Source organism: Pezoporus flaviventris, unplaced genomic scaffold (assembly GCF_033815535.1).
Source record: "Pezoporus flaviventris isolate CSIRO_AGI_PZ_B2104156 unplaced genomic scaffold, CSIRO_AGI_Pfla_v1 ptg000031l, whole genome shotgun sequence".
Taxonomy (NCBI): Eukaryota; Metazoa; Chordata; class Aves; order Psittaciformes; family Psittacidae; genus Pezoporus; species Pezoporus flaviventris.
In genome coordinates this window covers 52,641,199-52,665,782 of record NW_026892579.1, presented here as the reverse complement: position 1 = coordinate 52,665,782, position 24,584 = coordinate 52,641,199, and the positions used below count along the sequence as shown (strand labels likewise).

The following is a 24,584-nucleotide window of genomic DNA, read 5'->3' as shown; positions in this document are numbered from 1 at the left end:
GAGCAGACACTGACAGTCCCTCTGCTCCTTCCGCAGCATTTCCCATGAAGCTCTCTTTGGATGGGGTGTGTCATCCTGAGATAGACCTTAAGATCTGCATAGCCTTTGGGGATGCAGCTCATCAGTAACATGGGGGCTTCAGCCACTCACATAAGGGAGGATATCACAGACTGGTTTGGGTTGGAAGGGACCTTAAAGCTCATCTGCTTCCAAGTCCCTGCCTCAGGCACAGACACCTTCCACTAGAGCAGGTTGCTTCAAGCCCTGTCCAACCTGCCCCCCAGGGATGGGGCAGTCACAGCTTCTCTGGGCAACCTGTGCCAGGGCCTCACAGGTTAGATCTCATCCCAATCTCCCCTCTGTCAGGTTAAAGCCATCCCCCTTGTCCTGTCCCTACAGGCCCTTGTCAAAAGCCCCTCTCCAGTTTTCTTGTCAGCCCCTTTAGGCACTGGAAGCTGCTCTAAGGTCTCCCTGGAGCCTTCCCTTCTCCAGGCTGAACAAGCCCAGCTCTCTCAGCCAGTCTCCATAGCAGAGCTACTCCAGCCCTTGGAGCAATTTCGTGACCTCCTCTGAACTCCCTCCAACAGCTCCACATCCTACTTATGCTGGGGCCCCAGAGATGGACACAGGACTGCAGGGGAGGACCTCACCAGAGCAGAGGGGGAGAATCCCCTCCCTCGACCTGCTGGTCACACTGCTGGTGATGCAGTCCAGGACACGGTTCGTTTCTGGGCTGCAGCCTCCACCCCACTGATTCTGCTGTGCTCCTGCCTGCTCTGGAATAGAAACTTTCTGCTCATTTGCCTCCTATGAACCTCTTCTGTTCACTTTGCTTTCCAAAGGAACGCTCTCCAGCACTTCAGAGAGGAGGAGCACCATGCCCCAGCCCAGGGGAGCTCAGCGCCACTGATGAGAGGACCTCTCATGGGCTGTGAAAGGGCAGCAAGGGAGCGGAGAGCAGGAATCAGTGGTGAATTCTGACAATGCAGGGAGTGACCCATGGGCTGCAGAGCAGAACTGGCTGTGCCACTCACTGGTGATCTGCAAACAGGAGCAAACAGGAAGGAACAGAGGCTACATCCCTCTTAAACAATACCCAGGCCAGCACCTGGGCTTGGGGATGTGGCTGTCCAGCCCATTGGCACTGTCCCCTATGCTTGTTGTGTTTAACGGGTCACTCTTGTCCCTCTTCCAAGATAACATAAAATAAAGTGGGTTGGAAAGGTACTTTCATGGGATCTTGCCTTCCAGCAGCGCATTCTGCCTCCCTCTGCAGCCCAGTGCCTGAGCCCTCAGGTGCCAGGTTTTGGGGTCGGTTTTGCTGACATTCTCTCTCCAAAATGATGCAACACCTCTGAACTAACCCAGGAAAGACTTACCAGGAAAAACATCTTTTCACTTCCAAAAGTACTGAAATGCAATCCTTGGATCTGACAGCAAATAGAAGTGTGTGCCCTGGGGTTGTTATTTGCTCGTTTTTTCCAAGCTGAAACTTTGGAAAGTTTTCCTCCTCATTAAGCAGTTTGGGTTTGATGCAAATCCCATTTTTGGTGTTTTTGTAATTCCTGGGCTTGGGCTACATCTCCATGCCCATCACTCTAAGGCAAAACAGTGCCAGGGAAGAGAAGGGTAAACTTGGCTGATCAGGATTTGCCTAAAACCAACCAATGCTTAATGAGAACCCAACGACCGTGGTTCCTGTGCCGGCCTTGGCTGGAGGAAAACACTTGTGCTCTCAGCGCCAAGTTTGAGGTGGCTCAGCTCCCTCAAACACACTGGAGCAACATTCCTTACCTCCTGGTATCCTCCCCAAAGGCCATGGCATGGGATCCATGGGATCCAGGGATGCTGGAAGAGCCAGGCCAGATCCTGCAAGTGAAAAGATCTGGTGCTTGTTTTGCTTGAAGGGAGGTCTTTAAAAGAAAAGCCCTGTTTGTGCCTTGCTGTTTTCGAGCCAAAGTCCCCTTAATGTCCATCAGGCTCCCTGAGGAGATTTGGGGAGGCTTTCTTAAGGACCTGGCTTCAATGAACATGCCACTGCTCTGCCCTGTGACTTGCCTAGGTCATCAGTCTGTCCGCGCTGTGGAGTGCCTGGTGGTCACTGCAACTCAGCCCAGCTGGGATGTGGGTTTGGAAAGGGAGCGTGATGGGATGGCGAGGGTGCTCCATGCCTCTGTCCTCTCCCTGGTTAATGAGAAGGGTTTGGGGTGCTGTGGGCTTGGGGGTGTATGGAGGGTGTCACGATGGGCTCGGGGAGGTGGGTGCTGGGCCATAGCTGGTAACAAGTGCAGTTGTGGCTGGGTGTGCATGGAGAGTCAGGTACAGGTGTGGGTAGCTGTCCGGACGTGCACAGTAGGTGGGTGCAGACATGTGGGGATACCCAGATGCGTACATTAGGTGGGTGCATATACAGATGGGCATCCAATGCATGGTAGATGGGTGTAGACACAGGTGGGCATCCAGATGTGCATGGTAGGTGGGTACAGCTGCGGGCGCATGTCTGGATGTACATGGTAGGTGGGTGCGGATGTGAGTGAGCACCCAGACATGGGTCACAGATGGGTGCAAACACGGATGGGCCTCCAGCCATGCCCAGTAGGTGGGTGTAGGCGTGGGTAGGCGCCCAGATGTGCACAATAGGTGGGTGCAGTCGCGGCTGAGCGCCGACGGGAGCCGGGGGCCGGGCCGGGCCGGGTGCGGGGCGGGCGGCGGGGAGGGCTCAGGCGGGGCGGGCGGCGCCTGCGCGGGGCCGTCGCGGCGCTCCGCGAAGTTGCGCGGGGCCCGGGGAAGTTTTACGGCGCTGCGCGGCGGCGGGCGCGGATCCCGCTGCGCTCCGCACCCCGGCTGCGCGGCCATGGCCTTCCGCCGGCGCGCCAAGAGCCACCCGCTCTTCAGCCAGGAGTTCCTCATCCACAACCACGCCGACATCGGCTTCTGCCTGGTGCTCAGCGTCCTCATCGCCCTCATGTTCGAGGTGAGACACCCCCCCCCCCCCCCGCGCCTTTACCCCGCATCCCCCCCCCCGGTTGACCCCTCGCGGGACCGGCCCTGTGTGTTCCCGCACCCATGGGTGCCCCTGGTGTGGACGGGGAGCGCGGTGTGCCCCCCGGGTGGCCCTGCACCCGTGGTGCTTTCACCCTCAGGGGGTGTCCAGGACACCTCACCCCGGCGACGTGACCCCATCCCGCTTGCGGAGGGGGCGCAGGGGTGCAGGATCCTTCCGTCTGGGGGTGCAGAGTGCCGCCCCATTCATTCCACATCTCTCTCCCACCATCAGAGAGGTGTGTGTCCCCCAAAATCTCTGCGGGGACACAACCTGGGGCTGGCTTTTGGGTGGTGGTGCATCCTTCTGCCACCCCAGCCCAGCCTGGGGTCGCTGGCTGCAGAAGGGGATGGTGAACCCCCTTATCCCATCCTTATCCCATGAATCCACTGCTGCTGGGGATGGTCCCTGCCCTACACCTCTTCCCCTACACTGAGGGGTACATCGGCTGCCCGGCCACATGCCGGCAGAAGCCAAGCCCTCACTAGCGTTCCCAGCTATTGGAAATTGAGAGAGTATTTTCCCGCTTTTATTTCCATAACATCAGCCCTTTTCCAGGTGTTCTCCCTGCAGCCTGCTGACCCCACGCCTTGGGACAAGCACCAGGGGCTCCTGGGCCTCGGGCAGACTCCAGTGATTCCCCAGCCTTTCCCCGTCCCGGCCATGGGCCGTGAGAAGGCATCCCTGCCTCTTCTATAGGAAACCTTCTCCTGACCGGGGCGGCCGGAGCCCCCCGGGAAGGCCGTTGCCCCGCTGCCGCCTCAGCGCCGTGCGGAGCCATGCTGGGAATGCTGCTCTCCCCCTGCTAGTCTCCCTCCCTCCCAGCTAGCTTTTTCCTCTCCTCTTTCGGGGAGGAGACAGGGGAAGGCTGGAGGCCACCGCCGAGCAGCTTCGCTCTTCTCGGGGCACCCTGCGTGGAGGCACCTCGGGCGGCTGCGAGCCGCGGTCAGCAGCTCGGCCGCATCGGACCCCCCCGCTTCCCCCCGCACAAACCCTCCCCTTCAGCGCAGTGCCACGTTTCAAAGCAGATCCGGACGGGAAAGGGGTGGCCGGGGGGCCTGGCGGAGGAGGAAAGGCTCCTTCTGCAGCAAATCGCAGGAGGAGGAAATCCATTTCCTTAATACCCTCCCGGTGGCAGCCCCCTTCTTTCTGATCCCACCTCCCCCTTTTCTTTCTCTGCGAATGCATTGAATGAGCGAGTTGCTTCCAGCACACAAACGCCTTTCGATGTGCTTGTGCAGAGGGTCGGAGGGGTTTCACAACTAACGCAGAGGGCCAGCTGTATTCCAAACCCATATGCAAAGTTGGGCTGCAAGTTTCATAGTTGTACTTAAAAAAGCCCCAAAAGTCGCTGAGGTTGCATCTCTGTCAGGGTTTCTCCCTGCAGCTGGTTGTTTCGGGGTGGTGGTGCCTGTGGTTTCACACCAGGAACCCCGTCCCAGAGAGCTGGTACCCAGGCTTGCTGCTGCAAAGGCTTTGGGTTGATGTGATGCTCTGAGGATGGTGTTGAAGCACAGTGTGATGAACACTCCCATGGAGGTGTCAGCAGGGAGGATTTTGTGGTCTTTCTGGAGTTTAAAATGTCGTTTAATTAAATCTCTCCCAGTTGCTGAGAGGCAGCAGTTTCCTGCTGGTGCCTCTGCTCTCCCAGCAGACCTCGGAGACACGGGTAGCTTTTGGCATCCTCCTTCTGCACCGCCCGGCTGCATCCCTGCCCAGCAGCATCATCCCTCATCTTCCCCTTGGTGCGGGGTTTGGGACAACGCCTTTGGTCCTTGCAGGTTATTCTGTTTGATTCCTTTTACTTTTCTCCTGGAGGAGAAACTAGGCTCTGCTCTTCCCAACCCTCCAAACTATCGATGCCCATTTGTACCATCTCCTCAGTGAGTTTTGGTGGCAGCTTGGGTATTTCTGCCTTTCAGCGCCTTTTCAGTGCTCCTCTGTGATGATGGGGAGGACATGTCACTGTCCCTTCTCCTCCTCCTGTCCTGCTTTCCACCTCACAGCCAGGCTCCCGCCTTCCCTGATGCTGGTGGCCACAGCCAGGCTCAGGAGGCGGAAACAGCCAAATCCTGCTCACAATAGGCCGTTTCCTGCAGGGGAGGTTTCTCTGGGGAGGCTTTCAGTCTTTTCTCAGACAGCCACTGGGAGCTGAGGGCTTGCTTGCTCCAGCACCCTGCTCACGGTGATGCTCAAGGGCTGCTGTGGTCTCCTCCTCTCCAAGCACAGCCTGAGGTACCCCTTGAGCATCCTCCTGGGCACCCCATCCAAATGGATCAGCAGCTTCACCCGTGTAATCAAATCATAGAATCACTCCTCTGCACTGGGGAGTGGGTACCAGTTGTGATGGAGATGCCTTTTGCATCTCACTTGATGTTTGGCTTCACTGCTGGCTGTGCCACTAGTGCCATCCCAGCTCCAGGGAGGTGATTTGGGGCCACAGAGTGTGGCAGGAGGCTGCTTGCTGGTGTTACAGGTGTGTTGGACTTTATCATTTGAGTATTGTGCACATTTTAGATGATCACAGCAGTGCTCATGGAGGAAGGCCCAGGGCCTGGAGGGGATCCTCCCCAAAAGAGTGGTCCTGAGCTGGGCACTGTGGAGTTTTCTGCTTTCCCAGCCAGCCCTTAGTCTCCAGGATATGAAAACATGCCTGGTGTACATTTGTATGGTGCCAGGGAGCGATTTTGTTGTACGTGTGTGACTGCTCCATCCATGAGTGAGCTGGTGCCCAGAAACTGGATATTAGGAAAAATGAGGCTTAGACTGGATATTAAGAAAAATTTCTTCACAGAGAGAATGCTCAGGCATTGGAACAGGCTGCCCAGGGCAGTGGTGGAATCACCATCCCTGAAAGTGTTTTAACAACCACGTAGATGAGGCCCTCAGTGATATGGTTTAGTGGTGGGCTTGGCAGTCCTGGGGACTGGACTTGATGATCTTTAAAGGTCTTTTCCAACCTACTTGATTCTGTGATTCTATGAACAAAAAATCTCCCCTTTATTTTTTTGGTCAAACCCCATTTTAAGTGACTGCATATAGAAACGTGGAACAGGTGCTTTTTGTCCTTGAGCAGAAATCACTTTGTGTATCTCTTTCCACCCTTCTTTGCAGAAAAATGAAGCCAAGGCCAGGCTGGGTTTAACCTGCAGGTGCCTGATGACCTGTGTGCTGTCTGGGATGGCTCCTGTGTGCGCTGTTGGGTTGATCAGCCTCCTTGCAGGTTGAATTTGGGGGAGACCTCGTTGTTCTGGGGGGTCCTGTATTAGATGGGGACTGCTGCTATAATCTCTGTAAGATAGGGAAACCGAGGCTCAGTCTTATCCCCCTTTATGCCCAGAACTGGCTGGCACACAAGCAGGAGGCAGCTCCTGATGCTTATGCACGAGGTAACGGTAATGCAGTTATAAACCATTGTATTTTAAGAGATGCCATGCCCTTGCCGGGCTTTCCCCATGAGCAGGGCCGGGTGGTGAGTCACGGTCTCCCAAACCCTGGGTTGTGACACTGTCAAACGAAGGCGGCTGACGAATGAGCTGCTATTTCCAGGCTTCCTGCTAAATATACTTTCCCCTCCCTGGTCCCCTCCATAGTGCTCTGCAAAAATTAAGGCCTTCCCGTCGTTAACAAGGGAAAACAAAACATGTTCCTGCCTCCCCTGGTCCTGGCCAGATGTGGGAACTGAGGCATGCCCGTGGCTTAAGGCTGAATAGTTGGGGGGAGAGAAGGGAGGGGAAGGGATAGAAAAGCAGCATTTCAATCTGCTTTCCAAAGAGGAATAAACAGGAGGGAGCGTGAGGCAATGATAGTTGTGTCCTGCTGGGGGATGAGCTTGTCTGTGGGAGCAGAGGGGCTGTGCCGCCCTCCGGGAGAGTTTTTTGTTGGAGGTGGCTGTTTACTTTTAAAGGCTCTGGTCCAAAGTTTGGTCTTTAGTTTGCATATAGGGCCTGTGTCAATCCATACTGTGGATCAGCAAGTTTTTGTTTCCATAAACACCCTGACTGGTGGGAGAGAAAAGAACCTCTTAAGCTGTGAGGAAAACCTTTGGATAGCATTTTATCTCTAATTAGTTTGAGTTGTTTTTCAAGCCCTGGAAATATTTTCTCTGCTCTGACTGCAGAAACTCCCCCAGCCTCCTCCGCCAGAGGTTTGGAGCCACTTCCTTCCTCCAAAGCAGTTTTAACCCAAGCAGGACTATGGGGATGGCTGCATACCAGGGGGCTTCTGGTGGGGGTGAAGGCAGCATGGGCTCTGCAGATCTTGCTGGGGTGAAGTGTTCAGGAGGGAAACTGGGTTTCATAGAGCGATCTGGTACCTCCCTGTGAAGGATGCTCAAAAGTTATCCCTCACTCATGAGAATATGAAAGTTTGAGAGTTGCAGCAGGTACTTTTTGTGAGAGGTGCTAAGATGCCTGGATGCACATTTAGCTGCCTTTATTAAAAGCTGCTTGCTCGCTTGCAAAAGCAGAAGTGAGATTTAGATGAGATCTTAGGCAGAAGTTCTTCCCTGTGAGGGTGCTGAGGTGCCGGCACAGGTTGCCCAGAGAAGCTGTGGCTGCCCCAACCCTGGCAGTGTTCAAGGCCAGGCTGGACAGGACTTGGAGCAACCTGGTCTAGTGGAAGGTGTCCCTGCTTTTCTCCTTTGTATGAGAGGCAGCAAACTCCAGGCTAGCAGGGGTGTGAATATTTCTAGTTGCTGCGTTATCAAGGAGTAGATGCACAGTGGTGGGTAGCAGATGCGTAGTAAATATGTAGTAGTGCTGGGATTGTTTGGCTTTATCCATCACCCTGCCATCAAGAGCTATGAGGTGGATGCACTCGTTTGATTCCAGCTGTGCTGCTCAGTGAGAAACAGCCTCAGCCCTGTCAGTGGCTACTCTGAGCATCACAGGAAATTGTGGTCTTGATGGGCATGTTGAGTTGTGCCTCTTCACTGCCTGGCTGCCCTTTAGTGCTCAGGTTAGTGTCATTAAGCACTTGCTTATGAAGATGCTGTTTCCTCTGTGTTGCTGTAGAGAGCCCCCAGGACAGCCTCGTCCCAAATTTAGCTGGTTCAGGCATACTCCTCATGCAAGGCAGGATGAGGTTGGGATGAGGAGCATCTCCCTCACCCTCTTGGGCAGTAGTGGGTTGTGTAGAGGTGGCCTGAATGCAGGGTAGGGAGCATATAAGGAGTATACAGTCTTTCCTATATGGTCACTGCTCAGCTCATCCCATGCAGACAAATCCCTCTCCCATCCTGTAAAAATCCTTACCTGAAATACGGTGATGCTCTGTAGGATCTGGACTTCTGGCTGCCTTTAGAAAAGGCTGGAGGTATGAAGGGAAAACCAAAGAAGCAGGTTCAGGAGGTGGCCTCACAGCATAACCAAAAAAATACATTAATACCTGGAGAGGCCCAATTCTGCCCCTGCCTCCAGCAGTTCTGTGGGAGCTCTGGCTCTGCTGCTGCCCTGCAAGGCAGGAGCATGCCAGTTGCTTTCTTTCCCATACCAGCATCTTGTTTCAGAGCACACAAACAGCGAGCATCTTGTGAGGATTATTCAGAGGCACATTTCTGTTCCCTGTACAAACTTCTGCTTTCTCTGGCTGCCTGCAGAGTGCTCAGTGTGAACATTAAAGCTTTGCCATCTGTGGTGCTCATCGCTGCTTCCTGAGCCAAGGAAACCTGGTTAGTGCCTTGCAGGAGAGCTTGAGATGGCATTGCTGGAGGTTCAAGTTTTGCTGTTTTCCAGGAGGTGTAAGCTTCATAAAGTGATGTTTCTGTCTCTGTGCACTGCATAGTGCTGGACGCACAGTGGGTGCTCCCAGCTGATGTGGAGGCGATGCTGTGGGTGCTTCAGCTACAGCGTGGAACTGATGTTCCCTTCAGGGGAACTCAGCTGTGACCTTGTTCAAGTCACCCATCCCTCCATGGCCACTGGGTGGGGTGTGCTGTGGGCAATGGCAGAAAGACACAAGTCCCACCATGGACATGCAGCATATCTTTCACCTTCAAGGATGGAAGGATGTCCTGCTCAAGGTGGTTCGTCCTACGCATTTCATCTCTACCTGCCTCTAGAAACTGTGACTCTTTGTGTGTCCAAACAGAGGACACGTCTTTGTGGTGACGGTGGGAAGGCGGAGGTGGCCCAGCCAAGGGCATAATGGGGACAGTGGTATCCTGGTGGGTGGTGAGTCTCAGAGGACAGAGCTGAGATGGATGATAAATACATCATTCTGTATAACTGCGGCGAGGAAAGCTTTGAGGTGGGAATGCTCACAAAATAAGCTGCAACCAGTCTTTGGAGCCCTTGGAAAGCCCAAGGACTCACCTTTGAAAATGGTGCCTTGGCTGTTAAGGTCCTGCTGTTGCCCACAGGGGAGCATGCACAGGATGAAGGGTGAAACTCTGCGCATATTCAGATGTTTCCATGGTCAGTGTGAACGCTTCCCAGCCAATGGCAGGAGAAAGGGAAGCCTGAGAGAAGGCCTTCCCTCCACATAAGTTTTGTGAGGTGTACTAATGTAGATGGGGAGGTTGGCTACCTGGAGGCTTGAATTTGGCCTCTGTGAGGGCTCTTAGTGGGTGGCTGTAGGTGTGTGCCTTGGTTTCCCCATCAATCAGCTGGAGAAGAGAAGCAGTTTGTCTTTGGAAATCAGCCTTCAGGAGGTTTCATTTATCTTGGGCTGTAAAACATTTTATATGGGCCTTAGAAAACAACTCAATGCCTCTCTGTAAGGAAAGGTGAAGGGATGCAGAGGTTGCCCCTGAAGCTGCTGGTGGTCTTCTGGCCCAGGGGAAGCAAGGGCTGGTGTGGAGATGGGAAAAGGTATTGCTTGATCCTTGAGTGGATGGAGGAAACTTTCCTACCAGGCCTTCTAGAAAAGACGATAAGGAGGGTCATTGCAAACTGTGTTGGGGCTGGGCACCGTGCGGGCATTGCTCCCCACAATGAGATGGTCTGGGTCATTTCTCAGACCACAGGTCTGGTTTATGGCCCCTCCAGCAGGTTAGGAGGCTTCATCTGGATATGATGTCTTATTTCCAGCTTTTTACCCCTCTGGATGTCCGCCAGGGGAACTCAGATAGATGTAAAACCGTCACTGTTTGCTGCTGTCATCAAATCCACGATACAGCTGCCCATCCCTGCAGCATCATGGCCACAGCTGGCTTCATGTGCTTGTTTCCTTCCCTGTGCCAGCTTGTGATGAGGTGTGGATGTAAAGTCCAGGTCCTGGTTGTGCTGTATCTCTCCGGGATGAAGCAACTTCATTTTCCCAGCCAGTGATGTTTGCAAGAGCCAGAATTGTCTCTGTAAGCCAGCTTGAGGCCAGGTGATGCGCTTTTTCCATTACCACCCCAAGCTCTGCCCATGGTCTCCATCTCCTTCTGCAGAGCACTTCTTACATCTCCTCCTCCACAAGCAAAGCACAACATGTGCGATATCTTTTCTTAAGTGGAAAATAATAATAATAATCCCAAAACATCATGAAAACATCCATGGAGTTTGCTGTGCCCCAGCTGGGGCTGCAGGGAGATGGGCAGCCTGTGCCAGCAGAGCAGAGCCACCGGCTGGTTGCTCCATGCTCACGATGGGAACGCTTGGCAAAGCCCCTGTGTTTCCCCCCCACAGCTATGTCCTGTAAGACATGAAGCAGTATTTCCAGCAGGGTTTTTAATAGCCTGCAGCTCTGAAACAGTCTGAGTGAGATGCAGCTCATCTCTATCAACAGGCACAGGTCTTTTCTGGGCTGGTTGTGTATGAGGCGGGGTGCTTGTGAAGCATCAGACGGATGGCTGAGGAGCCACTGGAGAGATAGAAATCTCTGGTGATCTGCTGCTGGTGGTGGGTTGGATGGGATGAAGGCATGTTTGGTGTTAGAATCATAGAATGGTTTGGGTTGGAAAGGAACTTAAGATCATCCAGTTCCAAGCCCCTGCCATGGGCAGGGATGCCTCACGTTAGACCGTGTCACCCAAGGCTCATCCAGCTTAGCCTTGCGCGCTGCTGGGGATGGCGCATTTACCACTTCTTTGGGCAACCTGTTCCAGTGCCTCACCACCCTCACAGTAAAGAACTTCTTCCTTATATCTATCCTGAACTTCCCTGTTTAAGTTTAAAACCATTACCCCTTGTCCTATCACTACAGTTGCTGATGAAGAGCTGTTGGATGTCTGCACCAGATTTTGCACTGGCCCTGGCTCAAAGGTCCTTTGGTCTTGGAGATGCTGCTTGGAGGCATCCTGCAGATGCACTGGGATGGGGTGTTCTGCCCCATTCCCACAAATCCTCCTGCTTCACTGCTAGGGAGGATCATTTCCTTGACTTAAAAGCAATAATGAAGAGTGAGCAGCACAGCCCTGCTTTGCAAGGAGCTGTCTCATTTCAGGCTTTTTCTCCTCTCTGAGGGCCAGCCTGTGATGCTGGATGTGCAGCTGGGTTCCTATGTGTGGCCAGCACAAGGTTCAGCTCTTTGCCAAAACTGCTTTTCCCCTGCCCCATGGGACCCTTGTGGGCACCTGCACAGTCTCTGAAGGGTTCCAGCCTCACTGGTCCCGTGGCTGCTATTATTAGAGGAGTCTCTACAAAGATGGGGGGCTAAATCCATGGATTGCCATGAGCGTGCTTGGGTACTGCCATTTCTACATGTGCCAGGCTCCCAGTGTGGCTGTCTGGAGTGGATGAGAATGAGTTTAATTAACACAAATGGCCTGCTGGTTTGGGCTCCTGGTGTCCTCCAAGCAACAGGTCACATGGGATGATGGTCCATCCTGGAGGGCATGCAGGGAGCTTCCTCTGTCAGGCTGGCTGGTGGCTTTTCCAGGTTTTCCTCTCTTTTATACATACCCATCTTCTTCCCAAGTCCCTGTAAAACAAACCTCTTCTCTAGCACTCTTCTCACTGAAAGGCACTTCTGTGAGTGAAGCCAGTGCCTGCACATCTCCCTGGATAATTTGCCTTTCCCAGCATGGTTGGAAAGGGGAGTTAAATGCTGGTAGAGGAATTGATTCACCAACTGATTTGTTTTCCTCTTCTGTGTGTCTTTGACAGGTGACAGCCAAGACTGCCTTCCTGTTTATCTTACCTCAGTACAATGTTAGCGTGCCTACAGCAGGTAAGAGATGCTTATGCTGCAGATGCCCCAAAGGGGAGGTCAAGTTGTGGTCTGCCCCAAACTCTTGTGGCTGGCTGGCCTGGGCTCACTCTCTACTGATGCACATGGTTTGGGCCCTTGTCTGGTAGTAAAGGTATGTGAAGAAAAAGAAAAGTTTGTATGGCTCAGAGCACACTGATTGTGTGTGCCAGCACTTGTGCTGCCAGGGTTGGGAAGAAATACTTTCCAGGGGGTTTAAGGCTTCCTCTCTACCCTGTTTTTGCCATGGTCAGGCCATTCCATGCACTTTAGAGGATGAGGATCCTCCTCCAAGCCTGGTTGTACACCCAGAGTAGCTCTGTGCCATGCCGAGGAACAGGAGGGATTTAGCTCTTAGGGGTGTGCAGATAATGCTGTTATTTGTTGGGATTGCACAAGGTGAGAGTGTGATGAGCATGTGCACAGCATCCCCTCTGCAAGCAGCTTATGGTCCTGATGCACATGGGGAGTAATTGAAGGATGCTCCAAGCTTGTGCAGGTCTGAGCCCAGTGGACTGTAGGATCTGCCACAGCTCCCAGCCAGCAGTCAGCGGGAGGCTTGGTCCCTGTTTATGCTTTGGCTGCTAGTAGCCACCTGCCTAGCCAGGAGCCCTTCCGGGACTGGCAGCGATTGGGGCACTGGTGTGGAGCAGCAGGAGGTGGTTTGGGTAAAGCCCGGGGCTCACAGCCTGACTTGGTGACAGAAAGCTGCAGTTAATTAGGAGTGTTTGAGTAATCATCCAGGATTAGGAGCGGGGCTGTTGGGATTAGTGCAGGCAGACAAGCAGAAGATAAAAGGTCTGCCCTTAAAGTCTGTGAACGTTATGGTTGAAGAAATCATCCAGCTTCCAGATTAAATTGTGGTCTGTGCTGCCCTGTGGCACGGTCCAGACAACTTCCGCTGCTGTTCTATTAAGTGATTTATTCTTTCCTGATACCGTAAATCAAGAGGGGGCATATAACCAGCTCACCAGAACCAGTATTGAGGTATCAGTAAATATCAGGCATGAGCTAGCTGAGGCTGTAGGGAGAGAGACCTTGGTGCAGCAAGCTTGCACAGAGGAAGGTTACGGCACACCTGATCTTTTCTAAGGCTGCTTCACATCCTTCACAACAAGGATGCTGGTGCCCGGCAGCCAGCAGGTCTTGCTGTTGTCTCCCCTGCTCAGTGCACATACAGCTCCTGCTAGAGCAGCTGCTGAAATGCCCTGGAAAGAGGAGGCAGGGCTGTTACACATCTTTCTTTAGACTTGCAGTTCTGTCTTTTGTCTTGCACTGGGATTATGAGCTCTGTGATACAGGCAACATGTTTACCTCTGGGTTTGCACAGCACCCAGCTGTGGGGCTCCTATGGACAGGGTGTTTTCCTATCCTTACACCAGGTATTTACATAAATCCTGTTCAAATCTCATTCATGTACCTCAGATCTTAGAAATCCAGATTGAAACTTTGTTTGAGGGTAAACAGGCCAAGACAGAGAAGTGGCTTCCCACCACTGATGTGACGGGCAGGAGAATGGGCAGGGCAGCAGCCCAGGTTGGGCTGAGCTTCACAACGTGATGCTTTCTGCACCATGCCATGAGGACAGCAGCTTTCCTGGCTCTGATTCTTCCCCATATGCTGCAGGGCTGTGAATAGTTGCCTAAATGCAGATGCCTCGGGTACTTTGGGTGTTGTTGAGTCTCCTGTTGGCCCAGAAGAGCAGGCCCTCTTGTGGGTCCTATTTCTGATCTGCCAGCCCCATGCCACTGTCTCAGAGCTCTTAATACCATGTCGGTAGCTGAGTCCTGCTCCGTCAGCTTTCAGGAGTGAGTAAGAGAGACTGGGTGTTGGATGATAACCGAAGGGGTAGAAATCCCATCCCGGGCCCTCATGCTCCCAGTGGGGTGTCTCTGCCTCGTCACCTTCCTCAGCGCCACCTCCATGTCTTCATCTCTCCAGGCTGATGAATTCCTATCTCCACAGCCCCTCATCTCTGGCAGGAGAAGCTTGAAGTGTTCTGGGTGTCTCCTCCTTTGAGGTGTTTAGCTGTTAGAGGGGAAACCATCCACCCTCTACCAATACACTAACCTCGGCTAGAGTCCTTTTTTCCATCCCTGCATCCACTGGCACAGTCATGACCTCTCTACGCTTCCACCTTTCACGTGACCCCACATAAACTTTATGTTGGCAATAGCTTCCCCATACTAACCCTTAAGCTCCTACCTGGAAATCACGTGGGTCATGGGGATTTGACCCACATTTTGGTCTCTTTGCAGATGGAGAACTCATCCAGTATCACTATGGGTTGAAGGATGCGGTTACCATCCTCTTCTACTTCTTCATTGCCATCATCCTGCATGCAGTGGTGCAGGAGTACATCCTGGACGTGAGTGCCATTTGATGCCTCATGTCACCAAAATAGCTCAAGTAACATGGGGGAGGGGGGGATGTGGTCCTGCTGCAGTTAAATGCTGTTTTGGGGGTGGTCTGGCGGTTGAGATGATGGGTGAGACTTCATCTCTAGGGGCCGCTTGGCACGGGGAGGAGGAGGAAGAGGACAGAGGGCTGTTGATCTGGTGGCTCATGTTCTCTTGTTCCTTTTCTCTGCCTCTGCTTTTTCCCAGAAAATCAACAGGCGTCTCCATCTCTCCAAGATTAAACACAGCAAGTTCAATGAATCAGGACAGATGGTTGCCTTCCACCTCACCTCTGTGATCTGGTGCTTGTATGTTGTGGTGACGGTAAGGCACAGATCTGACTGGCCTTTGGGCTCCCAGGGTGGGATATGTGGGTTCTGGAGCACAAATGGCAGCAGAGAGTCCCCAGTCAGCCCCTGGGCCAAGATGGGGACATTTCAGTAAGCTCAGCTTTCAAGCCTCTTACTTTCCTCTTTATTTGTGTTCAGCACCTTGGGGTTTTTGGATGCCTTTTGCAGGGTTGTGGGGCTAATGGGGAGATGTGGTCCCTGGCAGTGCTGGGGATGGATACTTGGCAGCAGGTCCCCTTCCCACTGCTCAGGGTGTCCTGCCAGATGCCTTTAGGGGACAGCTGCTCCCTTCCAGGCCAGCATTTTTGAGGGTCTGCTGGCACTGTGTCTGCCCCACAGGGCTGTGGGAAGTCAATGCTGCTGGTTTTGGGCTGCCTTCACCCAGTGCCAGACCCATCTCTCACCAGCTGTGGGGCTGTAGCCTCCTGTGCAAACCCTCATTGCCATGATGTGCTCCCCAAATGCTCTGTGTGTGCAGAGCAGGTCACCCTTTGCAACACCTGGCACTTCCCCTGCCCTCAACTGAATAAAGTGCTTAGGGCAGATAGGGCAGGGATGATGGTGACAGATAGGTGCTGGGCAGGATGGATATCCCATGCCAGCATCTCTTTGCAAGGGCCAGTGCAGCAACCCTGTGGCAGGAGCTGTGCAAGCATGGAACAAAAAGGGAGCCCCATCCTGTAATCTGTCCTGCAAGCATAAGGCAAGAGACTGTAGGCAAATGCTGGCAGGTGGAAAATAAAACTATGCAATGCATACTGATTTTTTTGGAGGTGTTTTCTGTTCCCCTTTCTCTGCAGAAGTACTTCTTTTTGCTTAAATGATACTCAGGTTGGAAATACCACTGGGGAAGAAGCTCCCCTGGACCATGCATGCTGTTGCTTGGAGCCATGCTACAGGCATCTACCCCCACAGCTCCAGAGCATCTCTTTTGCTCCAAAACATCCTATCCTGAACTTGGTACCCATGAATGTTCAAGAAGGCTCCAGGGAGACCTGATAGCAGCCTTCCAGTACCTAAAAGGGGCCTACAAGAAATCTGGAGAGGGCCTATATACAAGTGTCTGTAGGGATAGGACAAGGGGGAATGGCTTTGAACTGAAAGAGCATAGATTTAGATCAGATATGAGGAAGTTCCCTGTGAGGGTGGTGAGGCCCTGGCACAGGTTGCCCAGAGAAACTGTGGCTGCCCCATCCCTGGCCGTGTTCAAGGCCAGGTTGGATGGGGCTTGGAGCAACCTGGTCTAGTGGAAGATGTCCTTGCCTGTGGCAGGGGGTTGGAACTGGATGAGCTTTAATGTCCCTTCCAAACCAAACCATTCTGTGGTTCTGTGAATGTTGCTGAGGTTTGGAGAGCTCAGCCTTGGCCTTTACAGGGGACATGACTTTTACTGCAGGCTGAAATGACCTGTGTGTCATCCCTAGTTCCTAGTTTTGCTGTAGCAGGAGCCCTCCCTGTTGTAACCATGCACTGCCTGCTTCTCCTGCTGAAGGCTTGCATCTTTCTCTTTTTCAGGAAGGATACATATCAAACCCCCGGAGCTTGTGGGAAAACTACCCGCATGTTTATCTTCCGTAAGCACTTGCAAGGGCATTTTGTTCTCAGGCTGACCACTTCCTTCCTCTGTATGGTTTTCCCCATGGCTGGGAGCGGGATGCTGACAGCACAGTGCCTTTTGCACGCACCCTGCTGCAAGGATGCTGCAGTGGGATCCCGGAAGAGAGATGGGGAATATCTTGTCTGTGGCCCTGGGGAGTGTGTTCCTAGAAGGTTTCCTCCATGAGGAAGGTGCTGTGGACTTGGTTATTTATCCCAGCTGCTTCCTGGCTGCATCACCTTGGTCCAGTCTCTTTGCTGTTCATTTTTCATGGTAGAATTGAAGTGGGGGATAATCATCTCTTTTGTTTCTGCAAAAGTGGGGTTTGCTGAGAGCATGGAGACCACAGCACAAGCATCTGGATAAACTCCAGGCATGGCTAGCTTGGCTCAGCATGAATTGTCAACCTGGAAATGATTCCTAAATCCCATGGCTTCAAAGTGGTGGAGGGGTTGTCCAGTGTCTCCCCTGGCACCCGGGTCCTTGGGATCCTGCCATGTCCCAGACTGGCTCATGCAGCTTGTCCCTGCATTTCAGGTTCCAGGTGAAGTTTTTCTACTTGTGTCAGCTGGCGTATTGGCTGCATGCCCTGCCGGAACTCTACTTCCAAAAAGTCCGCAAGGTGAGAGCCAGGCACGGATGCTTGAGGTGGTTTGCCCACTGCATTTGGGGAGAGTGAGCTTTGGGAGAGGGCTGGTGAAACAGAGGAGAGGCTAACTTGGCTTTCTGCCCTGACAGGAGGAGATCCCCCGCCAGCTGCGGTGCATCACACTCTACCTGGTGCACATCGCTGGCGCATACCTCTTCAAGTGAGTTCACTGCTTCAGCATCCTGCCCCTTGCTGTGGATGGAGCTTACCAAGGTCTTTTTGTACCCAGGAAGCCACAGTGTGGTGGGGGGGGCTTAAAGGGAGTGAATGTGTCTGCCCATGGCATGGGGGTTAGAACTAAATGATCTTCAGGTCCTTTCCAACCCTAACCATTCTATGATTCTAAGGTGAGTGTTTAAAAAGCAGATGGTATTGAAATGGCCCTCCTCACCGTTAGTTTTAAAGCCCCACAGAGCTGAATTTGAGAGAGTTCAGTGATGGTCTGTGAGTGCACAGGCAGTCTATGTGTGTTGCAAATCAAATGTTAATCAGGGACCCAAAACACAGGCTGATGGGTGCATCTCCCCTGTGTGTGGGAAGCACCCTGGGGTGCTCTCCCAGCATGGCACGGGCAGTGAGCTCTTACCCATCCTCTGAGCATGTGTGCAGAGCAGCATTGCCAATAGTCAGGGTTTCATGTTGGACCCATTTCAGCTCTGCTGCTGATTTGGGCTCCTTTGATGTTTTGGAGACAAGGATTTCCCCTTTGCACTCCTACCCCCACTGCTGCAGAAGGGTCTGGCTTTGGGCTGGCACAGCAGCTCAGGGTTGGCAGGGGAAATGGTATAGCTTGATATGAAGGACTGAGGTTGACCAGCCCGGTGATGGTCTTTTTCTCTTCCCTCCTAGCTTAACCCGCCTGGGGCTGATCCTCTTGCTGTTGCAGTATTTAGCCGAATTGTTCCTCCATGTGTCCCGGCTGATCTACTTCACGGATGAGAGCAACGAGAAGGTGTAAGCAGGAGAGCTGGCCATGGCTTCCATCCTCTGGTGCCCAGGAGAGCCATTGGTGTGACAGGAACCTCACTGTCACCTCCAGCTCAGTGCTGGAGGCTGCTCCTGCCAACACCTCTGCTTGTCCTCCTGCAGGTTTAACTACTGGGCTGTTGTTTTTGTGGTCACCAAGCTCTTCACCCTCACCTTGTACATCCTGGTCATTGGCTTTGGGCTGCCACGAGTGGAGAACCAGGCCCTCGACCCCGAGAGAGGGAATTTATTCAGCTTTCTCTTCAACAATATCCTTTTCAGGTAGGAATGTCCCCTACTGTATCTTCGTGATTGTTGTTATCCCAAGGTGGTTTTGCTGAGTTTGGACATGCCAATAGGGATCTGATCTCAGTTCCGTTTAGGGAAGGTCCTAGCAAGCTGGTAGGGCATGGAGAGAGCAAGGAGGGGTTTAAAGGCTACAGAGCCACAACGGAGGGAAAAAGCTAGCAGATAAGTTGCTCATTGAGTGAAGTAATAAAGCACAAGCCTGTGTCACAAAAAGTTGTGCAGGCTTTCCCTTCTGCACCAGTAACTTTGCTTACATGGATGTGGTTAACAAAAGGTGTTTTCCCTTTGCTGTCTGTTGATGTGGAAGAAGAAGATAGGATGGCTTCCTCATGGCTTGCATTCTGTTGCTTGTCTGTTAAGACTAGGAGGCTTTCTCACCCATGCAGCAGCTGTAGGTTTGGTTCAGAAGTTGCCAGGACAGGTGCGTGGTCATTCCTAAGGTTTTTGAAACCACAGATTGCTGGTGCACCTGAGGATTTGGGGACTTTCTTAGCTCCTAACCACATTCACCTTTTACTTGTACAGAGCAAGTGGGGACGTCTTTGACCATGCAGTGTTTTGGGCAGTGCTGGTTGAGGTGATCGTATTTATCCGTTCCTGCCCTAAAGTCTTAACCGTGAGCAGTGCCCTGAGTACCTGAGAGCTTTATGGTGGGGAGGGAAAGAGAAGTGGCTGCCCTGAGCTCAAGGGATGGTACCTGCCTCTGGTGCTTCATGCAGCCATCCAGGGGAACGTCAGCCACTAGCATGGTGCTGGTGGTGGCCTCGCTCCTCTCTTCTCAGCCTGCCTCTTCTCCACCCCTACCAGAATGAGTGTGCTGCTGTTGGTGTGCCTCTTCCAGGCCTCGGTGATGTGGCGCTTCATCCACTTCCAGCTGCGGCGCTGGAGGGTGTACTGGAATGAGCAGAGCAGTCGGAAGCGAGCCACTGGCACCAATAGGCAAACCAGGCCATTCAGGAGGGACTGGGGTGAGTGCTGGGACTTGTGTACCATGGACTGGCTTCATGGGAGGCATCAGTCCTGTGGTTCACTGCCCCCTCATGCAGGCAGTGCTGCACCAGTGCCTCCTGCTCTGTGCAGAGTCCAGGGTGTCCCCAGCAGTGTTGTGCCATGGTGGGGCCTTTCCCCTTGTCTATGGGCCAGCCCCAAGAGTGTTGAAGTTTTGACCTGTGCAAGGGACAGAGTTTTCTCTCTTTATCCCCAGGTTACTATGAAAATGGAGTGGTGAAAGTGGAGAACGGCATCTCACCACGAACCAGGAAGGTGAAGTTTCCTTAGAAGCAAGGGCTTGTCTCCTGGGGAGGAGGGCGAGATACTGGGACTAAGCAGCAGCACCTCCTCCCCATCCTCACAAGCGTTGTCTAGAATGGCTTGGAAACCAGTCATCTTCCAAGGTGTCTCTCACTCTCCTCCCTTCCTTTCTTGCTCTCTTGAACCATTTGCAATAAAACCAAAAAGGTCCATTTCCCTTGCTCCATTCCCCTCATAGGAACCTTTTCCAGTCCTCCTGGTTTTCCCTTTCTCTGTTTCATCGTAAATCAGCGTGCAATTGTATTCCTTTTCTATGTTAGTGTTTGGTTATTTTGGATTATTGTTACAGATGCATTGTCGATGGTTCCAAACAATCCTTTTTTCCTCTACAGCATATTCCTCCCCTCTCTTCATGGTGCTTTCCTGAGTCCCTGGGACAGGGCCACAACAGCTTGAAGGCACCACGTGTCTGTTATGGAAACAGGCTCCTGGGGGAATGTGCTGGGGCTCTGTGACCCTGAGGATCAGGGCCCCTCTCAGGTGAGGGTTGTGTCTCCTGGGGCATGTCTGGCCAGCACTTGGCAAGTGCCACAGGATGTTCATGCTGCAAATAGAGACCAGGGTCTGAGGGAGGAACCTTAACCATGTCTTGTCTTATGGTGGACCTCTGGCTAAGTGGGGTTTTCTGACCCTGGTTTTGAGCTAATTTTGGAGAGCTGGGCAGCAGAGAAGGGAAGGAATTTCCCTTTTCAAATAGGAGGCCCACCTCCCAGCCTTTGCTTGCCCCAGCTCTTCTGGTAGAGCTGGGTTTCTCTTACCCTCTTTGCTGTAGGAGGTGAACTGCCCTGTTGTTCTGGACCTCCCAGCCCCGAGACCTGGGCTTGGGGCTCTGCAATTTGTAGAGTGCTTTTTCATGGGGCAGCAGCATCCTCAGGTCCACGTGAAGCCTTGAGTCCTGCCCCACTCTGAGTGCTGGGTCTGGCTCCTGTCAGCTGAGGCCTTTTGCCAGCTTGTGTGTGCCTTGTGGAACTGGTGTTCTCATGGCTCATGACCATGTCCAGATGACAGACTGGCTTCTGCAAAGGGTTTTTGCATCAGTGGGACTCTGCCTCTCATGCTGTCACCTTAGCCTTCTTCATCCCTACCGTACCAGTCCAGCCATGCCATCAGCAGCCACCAGCTTCACTCTTTGTTTCCAAAGGATACAGAGCTTGTATCCACCCAAAGGTGCTACCAAATGAAGGGTTTCTTCCAAAAAAACCTAGCCCCTTCATCCATTTCTGAGCTGTGAACGAGATGACAGGGAAGGGGAAGGAAGCTGGGGCTGCAAGGAGCAGCTTGCATATTAGGAAAAGCCTGACTTGTGATGCACAGCTGTTGGCAGATGGAGTTGTCTCAGATCTACCTCAGAGGCCATCTGTTGCTGCAGACCACTTTTCCCTCTTGTTCCTGCCTGCTGCTGCACCTCTACATGCTGGCAGGAGACTTCACGGGAACCCCAGATCCCACTGGCTCAGTCCTCTGCTGCCTCTTTGCTGGGAAACAGCATCTCCTGACTGGGGTTTTGGGGGTCAGTGCCATCTCACTGAACTTCTTTGGTGTGCCATGCACCAGTCTAGATTTGGCAGGCGTGCAGCAGACAGGCACCTCTCATCCCACGGCCCTCCTCTGGGGCAGTTTGTGTAGCTGGGCTTTGCTGTTGGTGCCTCTTGTGCAGTGAAGCCAGCTGTAGCTTTAGTTTTGCTTCGCCATGGCAGGAACAGGCAAGCAATGTGCTCCTTTGGCTGGGCAAGAAGAGGGCAGTGAGTTGCAGGGAGCAGCTGAGGTCTACCTTTCTTGCGGGTGAGGGAGGTATGTGATCCTTAGCGTGCTCCTCGCTTGGCCCTTCGGGTGGCTGAATTCTGGCTGTCTCTGAGTGCAATGCTAGCTTGAGGCTGGCACAGTTGTCCTTCACATCATTTGTGTTTTGAGGAATGTGTGACAGTTGATTTTCTGCCCCTCTTTTTGCTGAGTCAGATTTCTTTTTTAGCTCTTATGGTAGGTTTCTTTTGTTCCTTGCTCCTCCTCTCGTTCTTGAGCCCCACTTTATGTTGGGCACTGGAGGGAGAAAATGTGCAGGGACATGAGGACAGTTGGTCAAATTCTAACACTTCCTCCATCCCTATGATCCTTGATGTCAAAAGAGAGGTGTCGGCATGAGGGGGATCTCCCCTTTTTCAGGGGAGCTGAGGAAGGAGACTTCAGAGCAGAGCCCTTGGTGATATCTTGCAATTGCTCCTCGTAGCCCTTGTTGGCTCAATAATACACATTTCTGTTCAGAGGCAGAGATAGTACGGACAGTGCAATGTGATCAGAGGAGGAAAAGAGCTTTATGTTAGGGAGGACATCAAAGATATCAGATGTGAGAGGATTTTTCTTTCTGCTGCCTCTTCCCATCCCTGGCCATCCACTGGCACATGCCCTCTGAGAGTGACTGCTGCTCAGCATCTCTCCAGAGCCTCAGCCAGTCCTTTTTGCAAAGCCAGTGCCTTGCCACAGCTGAGATATTGACTCTGTTAACAGGTAACACATACAGTCCCCCAAAAACTGGCTGCTGAATGATTCCTCCTCCTGCCTGCTTTGCTCCAGGCAGCTTTTACACTTGCACAGTCCTGTGTCTTCATACAGTAGCTAATTACGCTTCGTATCCCAAGTGCCTTATGTCGCCATGTAGTCTTTCGTAGGCTTGATCTGTGTAGTAGATCAGTAGCTGAATGCCCTTCCTCTTTACAACGTATGTACAATGTATGCTACATTTACATGAGTTTTGTTTTCTTTTTGATAGAGCTACCAGTAAAAGGGACAGTTTGTTTTGGAAGCATTTCCATATGTTCTATTTTTATTATTTTTAAACCTACAGATGATGGGGCTTTTTTGCCCTCCCCTATATTTAGTCCTTGGAAATCCCCATCCTTCTCGTGTTATACCCAAATATGGCAGGTTTGGTTATGTTTTTTTTGTGCTGACCCTTTGGTGTAAGGGAATATATGCTGTCATCCCAGCGGTTTGCAGTCTACCCTCCGCTGGAGGGGGGCTGCCATGGGCTGCTTCTGTCTTTGTGTTCTAGTGCAAGCACCATCTCTCAGCTGCAAGCTTGCAGTAATTGCTTCTGTGTCCATGTTGTTTCTCAGCAGACCGAGCCTCCTCTTCAGCCCAAAGAGATTTTTCTTTCTCAGAGCATTTTCACTGCAAGCCCTTGGTGGTCAGTCTTCCCTTGACCACTCTGCATACAAAGATGCCGTGAGCTCACTTTCCTTGAGTGGATGCTCTTCTCATGCCCCATCTTGTCAAGCCCCATGTCTTCTGCAAAAAAGATCCATTCCCAAAGAGGAGCTCTTGTCCACCACAGCGCAGAGAGCGCTAAGGGACTATACAAAACTGTATAGTGTAAGGCTATTGCTCATACCCTTCCTGAGGGCTTGAGGCTGCTTTTGTAGTCTGTGTTGATATCCAACCTAGGAATGTCAGGGATTGAGTAGTCTTGTGATCTATGGTGTGAAGCATAATGATTTCCTGCTCTAGCCTAGAAGAGTTGTGAAATACCAGCAGTAGTTCTTTTTGTCTTAGATAGTTGGGGAATGGGCTTGGGAAGAGAAGGGGGCAGATGTAGCATTTCACATGTAATTTTTGAGTGACTCATGTTATAGGGCATTACAGTTGCATTAATTTTTGTTGTTTGTTTAGGATTCTTTCTTCTTACTTATCATGTTTGGGTTAGTATAAGGACATCAAGTTCCACTTCCCCTGTAGGTCACCTTACCCTTAACTCACCATTTCAGAATGTGGTTTTGATAGGCTTTCTATTTGGAGGGAAGAACAACTACTCTAGGATGCCTCCCCCTTTCCTCTAAGTGACTCTTGAAGCCTGTAGCCAGCCTGCCTTTGCCGCGGGCATGGAGTTTACAGCAGCCTCAGCCTCTTGCCTTAGATGAAGTCTTGGTAGATGGGCCCCACTTGTGTCGACAGTAGATGGAGATTATGGGCTTTGATTTACAGCCTTCTGGTAAACTTTGTGAGTGTGTGATAGGTGGCTTGTTTAGTAGGTTTTATATTCAAACAGTGAAGTAAGATACTTCACCCTGGGGCAGCGTGTGGGGTTTTGCTGGCAGCGGGGAAGACTGGCTGTTGTGAAAGTTAGGCCAAGGCATGTAGTTTTTCTTCAAATATGTTGAATTCAATGGACCAAAATTCAGCAAAGAAACTCGAGGAAAACTGATGTTCTTACATATTTATGCTTTAGTGCAAATTTCCTGATTTTGGAGGGGGTTGGGGGGGAAGTAACAGTCTCTGATACCCCGTTTGTTTCATTCTTCCTGCCACTTCAGTTTTTTGTACGAATTTTGTTGTTTGATGTTTGTTGTTAAATGACTTTTGTGATAAACTCAACAAAAGTATTTTTCTGAAATAAAGAAATAAAAGGCATAGATTCTTCCATTGCTGCTGTCTGCTGATGCTTTATTACTCTGCCAAGCTATATATGCTGCAAAGCAGGCTGCAAGGAGTTGTACTTTGTCTCGCTCCTGCTGTACCAGACTTGTCTATTCTCTTTGGTGCAGTGTCTTGTGTCCCTATATTCTCCACAGCTGGGCTTCATCAGCTTGCATTCCCCATGTCTACAGCATGGGCAGCTGCTTCTGAGTTAGTTTTCCATGGCTGCCTTCATCATTGGGAGTGGAGGATTAGGGCATTTGTAGGATATGATTTATCTGATGTGGTTTAGGTGCATACTTTATGGTCAGCTAAACTGTATACTTTCTGCAGTTGCTCCCGGGTGTACTACATGATTTGGCTGAGTATTAAGTTATAGTTTCATAGCAGAAAGCAGTTTCTGACTTTCTTTTCTACATTCCTAATTTCATCTGTA

At 51.9% G+C, this 24,584-nt stretch overlaps 1 protein-coding gene across 1 annotated transcript; it reads left to right on the top strand.

Annotated features, from left to right (window-relative positions):
- The first annotated feature begins 2,735 nt into the window (after positions 1-2,735).
- TRAM2 (translocation associated membrane protein 2) lies at positions 2,736-24,154 on the top strand. Its single transcript, XM_061461028.1, has 11 exons — positions 2,736-2,974; positions 12,079-12,142; positions 14,419-14,528; positions 14,767-14,883; positions 16,425-16,483; positions 17,044-17,128; positions 17,245-17,315; positions 18,005-18,109; positions 18,245-18,403; positions 19,238-19,398; positions 19,635-24,154. The coding sequence occupies exons 1-11, from the start codon at positions 2,855-2,857 to the stop codon at positions 19,706-19,708; spliced, it is 1,125 nt and encodes a 374-aa protein (XP_061317012.1). The 5' UTR covers positions 2,736-2,854; the 3' UTR covers positions 19,709-24,154.
- The last annotated feature ends 430 nt before the right edge of the window (positions 24,155-24,584 follow it).